The following is a 13044-nucleotide window of genomic DNA, read 5'->3' as shown; positions in this document are numbered from 1 at the left end:
AAAAATTGTTTTTTCGCAATACTTTTCATCACCATGAAAAGGGAAGAGTCTGTCACTTTGTCCGACAAACTTCCGGGATGAACTCGAAAACGGCCGAGTGAAAAATTTGAAACTGATAGGTCTTGGCAGCTAAATGAAAAAGTTTTGAAAGAAAAATTAGTAATAAAAAAAAAATTCATACGATTACTTAAAAATGAATTATATAAGCTGGGAAAAATATAGTCGTTTATTTAGAACAAGTATTTAGGAGAAAAAAGTATATGTTTGACGGTAGAACATTGAAAGTCGATTTATTTCCTGTAAAACCGGAAGTTCAAATTGAACGGGACATTACAATTTTTCACGCCTATTGTTGTTTTGTAAAATTCTGTAAGCTTTAGGATTTTTCACGGAGCCGTTTCCGAGATCATCCGACATCCAGACATACATTTTTCTAAAAACCTGTATTTCGAATTCTACAGGTTCGAAAACGTAAAGATTTCTTAAAATTAGAAAAAGTGATATTCGACCTAATCCAATACTTATCTTATAGCACGAAAGGTGATGAAAAAATGAAACAAATAGAAAACAGCGAGATATCCGTTTCAGAAAATTTTCCAAGCAATCAGAACTCTCTAATTAGGTATAATTAATTATTTGTGAATTCTCTAATCATTTTTACCTCACTAAAATTGAATTTTGATGAATTTTCCGATGAATTACTAGCGCGGGTGTTCATTATCAATTCGCGTATATGTCACGGAAAAATTATACACAATACGGCAATCAAAATTGCTTAACATAAAACTGCATAGGCAATATTTTGTAAAAATATTTATATCTGTAGCATCGACAATTTCCATATTATTCATCGCTTACAGGATTAATGTAACTAGAATTTTTTTCTGGTCATGTATGTTAAATTTTTTTTTCTTTCTCGCCACAAGAATTACCGCGTGTAATTTATCAAGCTTACATATAATAATAATAATAATAATAATAATAATACCCTAGTTCCTACATTACTTTGATTCATTCTTGAACAATTCCCATCGTGCGGGAAACGATTGAAATCCCAATATCAGTGGTAATTTAAATATTAAATGTGTACCGATAGTGAGAATCTTAAGCCAACAGCGTCACATGTATACCGAACAGTTAATTACACGGTACCTGATGAACGGTTTTACGCTAGTTGTATACATAAAATGACGGGGCTTTGAATGGAAGAAAGAAAAAAAAAAAAAAAAAAAATAGAGAAGAAGAAAAATAAAAATTCGTACACTTCAAGCAATTTTGCATTCGTGATGTTATCCGCGTTTATCGCATTTAATTAACATTGCTGCAAATACTTTCACGCATATGATAGATGTAGTTATAGTTTGCTTTAGGATTATATAATATCGGATTTACGAGGCGCTGGATGCCTTTTGCAAATAAATTGAGCGTCTATGTTTATATACACTGCGTAGAAGATAGAAAAAAAGAGGAATCAATATAACTATGCGTATATTATGTTAAATTTAAGGCGCACGAATTTTGTGATACCGAAGTACTTTATTTATTTAATAAAATTATGGTAAAAAAAATTTTGCACCGTGTATGTAATTGCCACGACTTTTGCACTTTTTCTTCTCTTTTAATTCAACAGGATTGTTTTTTATACACCTTGATATTGGAGCAATTTTATTTATTCAAGTATTTCGTATTGCACGAAGTTTTTTGCGGTATATAATCTTGCAATACGTGATGCGATATAATTTTCAGTTTAAAATAGTATCGGTAAGTCAGTTATTTCTTTAAATCGTGTATCATGGTTTTTCCACTTTTAACTTTTTCCAACTCTCTCACGTGTTGTGCGTTTATTTATACAATAAAACAGTGAAAATACAGTTTCTTTTGTAAGTGTATTAAGATTGAAGAGAAATATCATGAGTTTAAAAAAACGTTAATAATTTTCTTTACGTATTATTATTTTATAATTTATACACAAGGATTTGGAAAATCATCAAAAAATTTTTGCCTCGTCGCAAGTCAAATAATATAGCGAAGTATGGTGTGACACAGAATATGACTTTCACGCAATATTCACTTGAGAATAACGAAGCTAGGATTTATTTTGATTTATGTTTTATTTCTTTCTATATTTTCGAAAAAGGGATAAATCACTGCGTACACTTCTAAACTAATTCATTCATGAAACTACACTTTACAAATATCAATAATGTATATTCGCATGTATACCTATGTATAAATTATTTCCTATACCATTAATGAAGTACATATATTATCAGGTAACGCGGGCGTAATTTTCCGCTGATAACAATCCGTTACGTAAAAAACATCTTCATTCCGGACTTAAATGTGCCGATTTTCACGAGATTTTTCTCACCTCATTGCGTTTTTCATTGGTACATACTAATGAGAACTAAAAATATCGTATTTATATCGTTTTTGAGGACTTTTTACGTGCACGAAAAATTTATCATTTTTTTTTTCTCTCAAACGTAAATCCGCTTTTCACAAAGTTTTCACTTCTAACTGCAGTAAAAAAAAGTAACTATTGACGATATAAAATTTAAATCTTTTGCCTAAATTTTCGAGATTATCTGCTTAGATATTTTCACCCTTGTTAAAGATATTCTTTCGGAATAACGGATCACCATTTTCAAAAGAATAAATAAAATCCCACCAAGTTCACCGGTTGCATTTATGAAGGAAGTTCCATGTCTTCAGGTTTTGCGATATTGAAATCCAGCATTTCATCGGAGGTGAGAAATCTGACGTCGCTGTCTTCGGAGAGAGCCGATTTTCGCGAATTTTTTTTGTAATTATTGCGCACTTGTAAGACAGAAAAGATGACGAGTCCTGCACCAACGATCATAACTACTGCGATGCCTGCAACTATCGCAATAATTCCTGAAAGCGAAAACTTCCTCGGATCTCGACTTGATTTCTGGGCGTCTACTTCTTCACTCGAGACGGTCACCGCTGCAAAATTCGAAAAAAAAAACAAAAAACTGCAATGAAACGTATTCACAGAAATTTCCCAGAAATATAGATTTGCGAAACTTTCTGTATTTTGTTTTGATGGAAAGGATTAGTTAATTCTTATAATATCTGATGGATTTTTAGAAATTCGCGTTATTTCAGGATATCAAAGAGATGTTTAAAACATAAAGCGGTCATATGAAGTTAAAAATCGAACACTGCTGGATATTTTTTTTTAAAGACTTTCTGATAATCCCAGAAGATAAATTAAATTTTGAAAACGTATATGATTTCCACGCTGAGATTTAAAGAGTCTGCGGTGTTGGAGCAATATGGCGGCTCACTGAGCGAACAGCTGATTCCTTCAGCCACGGTTTTAGCTAAATCGTACGAATATTGATGGACAGAAATTTTCTTGCAAGCGGTGTCTCTTTTGTTTTTTTACGCTAAGTTGATAAAGAGTGAAATGTACGCTGAAAAACTAGTTTTTTAATTAAATACGATCTAGTTAGTGTTGTGCAGTTAGGGTCATTAACACGAGCAACACGCGAATCTGCTAACACACGTTAATCGAATCGAAAAACTTATGTTTTGTTCAGTCGAAATTCGATGTCTGTAATTTTATAGTCTTCTGATCTTAACGAAGCTACAATCAAATTTCACTAAAATCCTCTGATCCTGCATTCTTACGAATTCCAGAATCTTTAGAGATCCTCGTCGAATTCGAGATAAATTTTCGTAGGTCTTCATCGAATTATCACTCAAGATGCACAACTTTCAAGTCTGTGAAAAAATTCTCAGTCTCCCTGAGGAGATGTTTTGCTCACCCAGGGTATGTTGAGTGCTGCTAGGGGTCGGTTTTTCGCTTGTCTTATCGTCCAGCCACTTTGGCGGATTTGGATCCAGGCCGTCCTTGGGACTAATGGGAATAGGAGCGAAGGAAAACGTCTGTAAACCTTCTGTAATCGAGGTACTGATATCGTCGAAATCAGCTGTTGTAGAGGAAGAAAAAGGCACGAAAACGGTGGTTAAGCTTCGTGATTAATACTGTTTTTCGGGATCAAGTTTCGAATTTGGGAGCGACTGACTTACTGGACGAAAAACAGAATTCATCGTAGTCAGGACAGCAGTTTTGTCTATCCATGCAGAACAGGTCGCACTGGCAAACTTCGCTGGAATCAAGCGTGGCGTTGAAATTTGTGCACTTTCCGTTACAAGTCTGCATCGAATTTACGATCTCCACTTGATCTGCGAATAAAAAAAAAAAATAAACCGAGCTTGGCACAAAGCTAGTTACATTTTAAGGAGAAAGATGACAAAATGGTACACAAGTTACACAGGGAATGCCTTGTGTACGATATTTATGAGGTATTTTTTTGACCTGCTTCTTCCAATCGTTGAACCCAAATTTGTAACTAAATGAAAGAATTTTTCGACATTCCTCGTACATAAGGCAATAAACATACTTTCTGTGTGGAAAATTATGTAATTGAGAAATATTTTGGAATCCATGTTCATTCATTCTTCTTTTAACTTAACACTCACAATTAGTTGGGATTGGTTGGAATATCTCGAATCGATTCCGCGCAGCACGCAATATTGCAGAAACATTGGTACAATATTTCCGTATTAGGTACAGTCGCAGTAAGAATATTGAAAGAATATTGCAGAAACATTGTTAAAACAATCTCACACGAAAGGTGGAGTTGAAAGGTTGCAAGAATATTGCATAAACATTGTTAATATAATTCTACATTGTAATTGTGGTAGAAATATTGCAGGAATATTGCATCGACATTTCTAACGTAATGCAATTGCATCTGCAATGTTCCATATTGCAGAAAAATTGCGCCTTGGCGTGTCCCGATTATTTAAATCGTTACAAAGGAGCATCGGTACATTTTTTCTGCAATATCGTGTGCCCGTGTATTATCCGCAGAGTAAGAATTCACAATTTCATTCAATTTCATTCATTCAATTAAAAAAGATTCATTTAAAAAAAAAAAATCCACAGCTTTCATCTCTCGCGCTGTTAGAGATGGAAATTTACTAATTTCTCTATCACTGACAAACTCGATACAGCCCAGACTGTTTATTGGCCTTGACGTTTGCTGATATATTCGCAATCAACAGGAAATTTGTGAAAAGATAGAGAGTCCGTGAGAGCTGGGTGCGTGGGTGGAGAAACACTCTGATTGCTGTTTGCGCGTTACGTAATAATAAAATTAGTCAAACTTTCACTCCATCTCTTCGAAATCACTCAGCAAATATGGTTAAGCTCTGGTTGCAAATCGATGAAATTACTAATTACCATTATTGTGAATAAATGTTCGTAAATCACCAGAATTATTGGTTCTCTACTCACCGTTATCATCATCGGCTGGAGTCACTTCCTTCGTCATATTTAGCTGGTCCATGCACGCATTTCCCTGCAGAATCGCTACATCGTCGATGGCAATATCACTCAGATATCCTTGGCCTCTTACTCCCTCTATGATTATCTGTTGTCAGAGGTAGAAATTTGAAAATTAACTCGTGACATTTTGAGAATTCAGAGCTAAACTTCAATTCACTTGTAATGAACATCGTGTCAACGAAATATTGAAACTTTGCGGTCGGATTTTAATGCCAGTTGAAATATTGTTTCTTGAATTGTTTCACGTTTTTTATATCAACTGTTTGGTAAACGATAATGTTTATTTTTTATTTTTTTCCTCTCACAAACCACGTTGTAGAAACAAGCTGTCCGAACAAATCCGTCGCAGACTTATATAAATTTTTCTACGTATTTTTTTTGTTTCATTGTATCATCGACCTCATATAATTAAGCCCAGTTTGCATTTTCGTTTATTCCGTAAACGAAATTGATATATTTCGGCAATTTTTTTCCACAAAATCGTGGCACATGTCCAAATTATCTGTGAATTTTGTAGCGAAGTATAAATTGAGCTGCTTTGCGAGAAAAAAAAAAAAAAAAAAAAATGTTTACTTCTTTACCGAAAAATCGTGATTGGACTTAACGGTAAGAAATACTTGATGGAAATTCTTTTTAAACTGTATATTTAAAGACTATTTGCAACGGAGGGTTGAGAACTGACCTGAAAATTGTCTTCAACTTTTGGCAAGTAAAAGAAACCGGGCCACCACGCATTACCCTGATTTCCACTTTTGGTGAACATCAATTTTCCAAGTTTCGTTTCACCTTCAGCTTTGACAAAAACGTTCAGTGTGCCGATGGTACGTCCGTACATGTGGTACCTGATGATAAAAGAAAAAACGAAAAAAAAAAAAAACAAAACAACTTATCAATATTTGCTAAAATTACCAAACCACGAATGATTGATCGAAAAAATTGATTCATCATTCGTTTTCCGACCACCGTTGTTCAATATTGTTTAAAGATTTCCTGCGGTCAGTTTTTGACGCCATTTTACGGATAAACGTTGCTAAGGACAATCCACACATTGACAAAATTTCAAACTACGTACAACAATGGCATGCAGCAGAATTAATAAATCCGAAGGATTCGTCAATAATGAATTAGTCAATCAAGTTGTGCTTATTACCAGAATGAAAAACATCCTGCTTCGGTCAGATTGGAACTGTAAAGAGGTGACACGATTCGTGCAGTGTGGTTTTCTGTTCTCCCCGACGCCTCGGTGTACAAGTAATAGCCTGGGAAAATAATCAGCACATTGTCAATCTTACACGTGTCGTTTTTTTTTTTACATATCTTGAAACATTCCGCAGTAAATTCGGATTACATTGTTTGCATTGCAAATTTAAACGTTACAGTAAATTATGGAACAAGGGAATAAAGTCGAAGATCAAGATCTCATATTTCCCGCAAATGCGCCAAGAAGGAATAATATGCTAATTTCGTCCCGCGTTTCAGGTCAATAAAGTTAACTTTATGATTGAGTCGGGAATAAAGAAGTTAGCGCAAGTTCAACATTTTTCTTTGTTTTATTTTTTAGGGGGGTTCACATTTCACAATTGCAAAGTTTCTTTAAAAACTTTTCAAACTGAAATTTTCATTATATTCTGTTTCTAATCATATTGTTTTTAAGGGATAGCGAAGTGTGAGTTGTTAGATTATTATAGTCAAATTTACTTACAGTTATATTAAATTAGTCTTTTATTATCTGTAAAGTTGATATTACGAAGCGTAATAACCAAGTCAATATGAAATTTTTGTACTTGAATTTTCGGACAATATATTTCATTGCACTTGGGTATAATTTGGAATTGGAATTTTTCTAACATTGTTAGCAAAAATACTTTTACCGTTGAAATGCAGTTTCCTTGACATATTTTCCCGTGTCTCGTGAGCCTTTTTTTTTTCTCATACGACGTTACGCGTCGATTGAAGTTTCAGGTAAACTTTTCGATAAAGCTTTGCTTTATCACAGTATAAAAAGTGTATTATTTCAATGTAAGCTTTTGCAACAAAAAGCATGAATTTCGATCATGCGACGTCATTATTTCTGGGTTGCTTTTATCGCATAGCCGCTCATAGCAGTTTCATTTGATATTTAATTTTGCAGTCACTTTCAAAGTTGAACTGAAATAGTCGATAATTTATTCGAAATGTTGCAGAATGAAAGCTTGAAAAATTCACACCTCGACGTCATGAATGATTAATCATCGTGGTAGAAGCGCAGAATATCAATACGATTCATTAATGGAAATGATTGTCAGAAATTCAAAATGAAAATCCGGGATAAATTATAATTTGAAGGGGTTTGTTCTGGAATAAATTATAACGCCTGATATTTTCCCTCACCGTTGTATCCTGATCCGAGAGTGTGATCGTGCGAAGGGCCGGTTGGGATTTTCGATCTCCCGGTGCGGAAATTGTGCCTCGTCCAATCGAAGTCGTGCATAGGATCTTGTTCCCAGGAGCAAAGGTCAGGATCATCGAAATTGCAACTTGTCGGCGGATTTGTCCTTGTGTCTTTTTTTTTTTGGAAAAATTCAATGCTTAGACAGGGGGATTGATGAAAAAATGGGAGAATATGTAATTAATTTCCAAGATTTTAGTCTTATAAATTTACCGATTTCGGTAGAAATTGTCGCGCATAATTGAGTGGCAAAAAATGAATTTCCCGCGATTATTCGCAACGTTTAAAAAACAAAATCGACTCCCCGATGATATCTAACAATTTAACGGTATCTTGAATTGTAAATTCATTTCAGTGTTCGCATTTCCTCTAAGTTTGGAATTAATTAAAGAGCTGTTTAATTAACCTGCCAAGTTTCATTAATGTAGCAATTTTTTTTCTATTAGATTCATCGACACTCTTTGTGTCTCGTAATTCTTGGAAGATCGTATGTTTAGCAGCCGATTAATTCCGTATCGCTAAGAAATTGAATATTCGACGATACAAGCGTGACGAAAAACGATAAAAAATAAAAAAAACAAAATTAAATCATGATATTACACGAGATTTTTCACACGCATAATGTTAAAGTATCTTTGAATGAAAAATCGGTATTCAAGCTTGTCTTCTAAATTCTCGTAATTGTATTTTATATGATTTACCAATTTTACAATTTAATACTTAAATTTTGCAACAACACGAGGGAAGAAGTATTGATATTCAACTCGTCGAACCTGCTTAAATTAATTCGAAAAATTGAAAATTAAAAATTATTCCTGAGCATCAATTGAAGAAGATGGATAAAAATTCTTCTCACTTTTGCATGTTGGCGCTGTGTCGTTCCATGCTGTACCGGTGCAGTATATTTCCTTGGGACCCTGCAGCTGGTAACCCGGCTCACAAAAGAACATTAGAACAGCACCGGATTCCTTTTGCACCATCAAACTGTTCTCCGGCTTCTCGATCGGTGAGCACGTTGTTTCTGAGTAAAAATACAGCGCGGTTGATAATCTTAAAACCAGACCTAACGCTTCGAAATGCTTGTCATTGTTCAACGACGAACCGATGATAAGTTTATCAATTTTTACAGAATTCTTCGCAGGCCGAAAATCCGACCGCTAATCCATTTTACGAGATCGTTCAATTTTTTCACCCGATTATAATCGAACAATTTTATTTTCCGCGTCGGTAAAACGAAAAACGGATTCGTTTAATTTTTTTTTTCACATTTCGGACGAAAAAGAGACAAAAAAAAAAAAAAAAAAGTTGACCGACTTTTTTTTGTTGCCAAATTGATTGTTATAATTGAACACAATTTTCATTTTTTGCATTTACGAAAGAATCGAAAAATGTTCGTTAAACGAGATTGATCGATTATCAATCTGATTGAAATTCAAAAATTCCATCTGGCACACGGATGAGTGGAAAAAAAAATAAATAAAAATAAAATAACTTGGTAAATAATCATACCAGATTATTCAATTTCGTTCGTTGATGAATGAACAAAAAAAAAAAAAAATAAACAAATATTGCACCGTATCGTTCGATTTACAATTTCGTTATGATTGTGAAATTTCACTTCGTGCATCGATTAAAAACGTATAAAAAAATCCTCCTAGATATTTGGCACTCCGATTGTTATTGAAGAACTGTGTTATGCGCCATATCAAGAAAAAGAAAAAAAAAATAAATAAAAAATATAAAATCTAATCAAACAAACAAATGAATAAGCAAAACATTCATAGAATGAATGGAACTTTGGTTGTCGGAGATAAAAATTGTCGAGATACTTACTGACGCAGATCGGAGGCGTAAGGTCCAATCTTTCTTTGATGCAAATTGCGTACTTGTTTCCTATCAATTTAAACCCCGGGTCGCAGTAAAATCTCACCATTCTTCCTCGCGGCTTCTGACGCATTCTCCCGTTCAATATTTTTACCTCGCGACATCGGGCTAAATTCGATTATAAATTTGATTAGCTTAATACATCACGCAACAAGTGAAACATTGTGTTTATCATATGCCGTTGAAAAAAGGAAAAAAAAAAAAAATTTCAACCAATTAAAAATGTCTGGAGGATTAGTTTTTATTGTATAACTTGTTTCGATTTTACTTGTAGCTTATAGTCGTGAAGGATTAATTTTTTTTATAAACTTTTTTAACCGGATCTGGAATAAATTCCCGAGAACAATATTTCAGAATATTTTATAGTTTCTAAATGAAAATTCTAGAAAATTCCAAGCACCCTGAGAAAATTTGAGAAATTCTTGTTGACTCAAATTACTTTTATGTATTTGTAAGGAGAAAATTTCCGCAAAACTAAATTATACTTTTTTGAAATGTACGACAGGAATTTTTTTCTATGCTGAATCATTTTTATGATCTATAGATTTGTTGAATAAATTTTTGAGAAATTTTCGATGGTTAATGGCAGTTTTTATTTTATTTTTTGCAAAATTATTGATTGCAGCCTGAAAACGTTTAAGATTAATAGTGTTTTATCGATTTGCTGAGAGTGTTAGTAAATTCCGTGAAAGTGAAGGAACTAATACCAGAGATAAACAGAGTTTACAATTACTTTGTCATAATTTTTGAAAAATTTTTCGAAAAACAATGCGAAATATTGTTTCATCAGGGAATAACCGAATCTGAGTGACTAATTTTTCATTTCTTTTGATTGGCGAGCACTTGAATTGATTTATGAAAGTGAAATTAAGTTCCTTCCAAACCCGTTGGGAATGAGGCAAAATAATCTGAACAGCGGGGAAATTTTCAATGTTCAATCACCAATATTCTTGGTTTGATTTGCGATTTCACGCAGCGGTGAGAGCGGCAGAGTTTACTCGCTAAAGTCATGAATAATACAAAAAGAAGGGTATAAATTTGAAATTTTTAGCTGTCGGTGTATTTAATTGATTAAATGTAAAAAACTCTCGTGAAAAATGAAAGCACAACGTTTTTTTTTTTTTTTTCTTTATTTTTCTCAAATACCGATCTAGAAATGTATTGAGAAATTCAGGATCCAAACTCTGTATTAAAGGTGAATTTTACGGAGAAATCGAAGTGAAATAATTTTTCGAACACATCGCTTGACAAACACATTTTCAGAGATCGTCCAGTATTATAATAGTATAAAAAATGTACGCAAGATCTCAGAAATTTTTTCAAACATATTCGAGCAATCAGAAACGGATGAGAAATAAAGATCAGAGTGTACGAGAAGATTTTTTTTTTTCCGACTTTCTGGAATTTCATAGAGATTCGTTGAGAAAAAAAAATATTGCCAGAAGGGTAGTGTAAATTATTTTTATCAAACTCACATGGAACCTGTAACGAATCCTCGACGTAGAAACCAGTGATAGTAATTAAAACACTGCAGATGAGAACGGAAAACTTCATTGTTCAAAGGCGGTTTATCTGGAGTAGCGTTTTTGGCACATAACAAGTTTGAGATTCACTCAAAAAACAAAAAAAAAACAAAAAAAAAAAAAAAAAAAAAATTGCGAACTCGGTCTGCGCTGTAATCGAGTTGAAAAAATACTGTGAGAGTTCGCGATTCGATGATAAGTTGGCAAGGTTTCGAATTTCTTGTATCGTAATATCGATTTCCACGCGACAAGGCGCCTTCGATTGCCAAGCGGCAAAAGTTACGCGGAGACAATTAAACCGAGCGAGTCTGAACTCCGATCGAGTAATTGCAGTCGCTTTGGTGCCACGAGCCCGATTCTTTTCTCGGCAATAATACGCGGTAGAAATGGTCTTTGTAATCGGATGAGTGACGAGCTATGAATGACTTAAATGAAGGGGTTGGTCCACATTCGAACGTAGGCGGGCTTCCAACTTCCGGTTATGCTGCGCCGCTGCGATTCATTCTTATCTTTTTCCGCTTAACTATCTCGGACGAGTTAGTTACCATTGGCGCAGAGTAGTTTTAAAAAAAACCGGGGGTGCCTTTCGAAGTTAATTATCCCGTGGTCGAGAAAAATAAAAATAAAAAAAAAAAAAAAAAATCTCGTCGTTATTCATGTTTTCCCAGAATTCCAGAGAATTCTTCCGAAACTTAATTTTCGGGCGAAGATGTGAAAAAATACGAGTTCTTGCGATTGTCAATATTTTTAACCAAATCGAGCTCGAAGTGAAAATCGAACCCGTTGATAAAAAAAAAAAACAAAATTCATATCTTATCGGTACTTTATTTTGTATCGTAAGTATAGAAAAATAAAAATATCTCATTCTAGGGTACAGATTTTTGGATGAAATTTAGGAGCGTTTAGGATACAGTTGAAATCGATTCTTCTGTTCTCCCGACATCGATCTGAAAGAATTCGGGGACGTTTGTAACACAGAATATCTTCATTAAGCTGTAATTCTGAAAAATTCATTTTCCGCCTAAAATTTTCTCAATTAACTCTTTTGACAGTTTGGATTTTGTTTCCATATTTACAGATTCGAAAAAAAAAAGAAATAAAAAATGTACAAAATCGACGATCAAGTAGTTCTCTAAGATGATTTAGAAGTGATTATTTCTATTGTAACCAATATTTTGTAAGGTTGATACGATTATTTTTTTTTTTAAATCGATCACTTGCCAAACAGCTATTTTTAGAAATCTGAGACAAATTCGAGTCTAATGTAACGCTCGGCACCGATCTACGATTATGCTACCAAGTCTGGTGAATGAATTTTGAAATTTTCCACCGAATTCCTCTAAAAAACATTTTTAAAGAATTCTTATTCCTTGCCCATTAAATTTTTTTTTCTAGGAATTCTAACGCCCAACCGCGTCACTCCTGACCGCAAACCTTGAATACACTTTACTACCACACGAGATAACTGCAGACCAATCTGACGAGACCAAGTGAAACACACGTCATTGTCCTGGTGAGACAGCATTTCCTGCGGAAATTTTTCACTCAAATGTTAATGCATTAAGGACAATCGATGTTCGAAATAGATAATCGAAAAACCAACTCCTTGTTATCAACAGTAAAACTAACGGAATTGTGCGACGTAAATATCACAATTTATTTACGCTCAAACTCATCACGCAGATGTTAATTTCACTGGTGAATAAGTCGTACAGAGTGAATTCCTAACGACTGCACGGACCGTCGTCTGCTTTAGTTTAATGCGCACGCGCTACGATCCGAGAGCAACTGTTTGCCAGGGTGACCAACCGTCATATAAATTT

The 13044-nt window shown here is 34.0% G+C and overlaps 1 protein-coding gene across 1 annotated transcript; it reads right to left on the bottom strand.

Moving 5' to 3' along the window:
- Positions 1-397: 397 nt before the first annotated feature.
- LOC124297102 (MAM and LDL-receptor class A domain-containing protein 2-like) lies at positions 398-11630 on the bottom strand. Its single transcript, XM_046747725.1, has 10 exons — positions 11174-11630; positions 9648-9806; positions 8671-8835; positions 7757-7927; positions 6537-6645; positions 6069-6228; positions 5336-5471; positions 4063-4218; positions 3798-3962; positions 398-2970 (listed from the first exon to the last, which is right to left on the bottom strand). The coding sequence occupies exons 1-10, from the start codon at positions 11250-11252 to the stop codon at positions 2690-2692; spliced, it is 1581 nt and encodes a 526-aa protein (XP_046603681.1). The 5' UTR covers positions 11253-11630; the 3' UTR covers positions 398-2689.
- Positions 11631-13044: the final 1414 nt, after the last annotated feature.

Source organism: Neodiprion virginianus, chromosome 2 (genome assembly GCF_021901495.1).
Source record: "Neodiprion virginianus isolate iyNeoVirg1 chromosome 2, iyNeoVirg1.1, whole genome shotgun sequence".
Classification (NCBI taxonomy): domain Eukaryota; kingdom Metazoa; phylum Arthropoda; class Insecta; order Hymenoptera; family Diprionidae; genus Neodiprion; species Neodiprion virginianus.
This window is presented reverse-complemented; position numbering and strand designations above follow the sequence as displayed.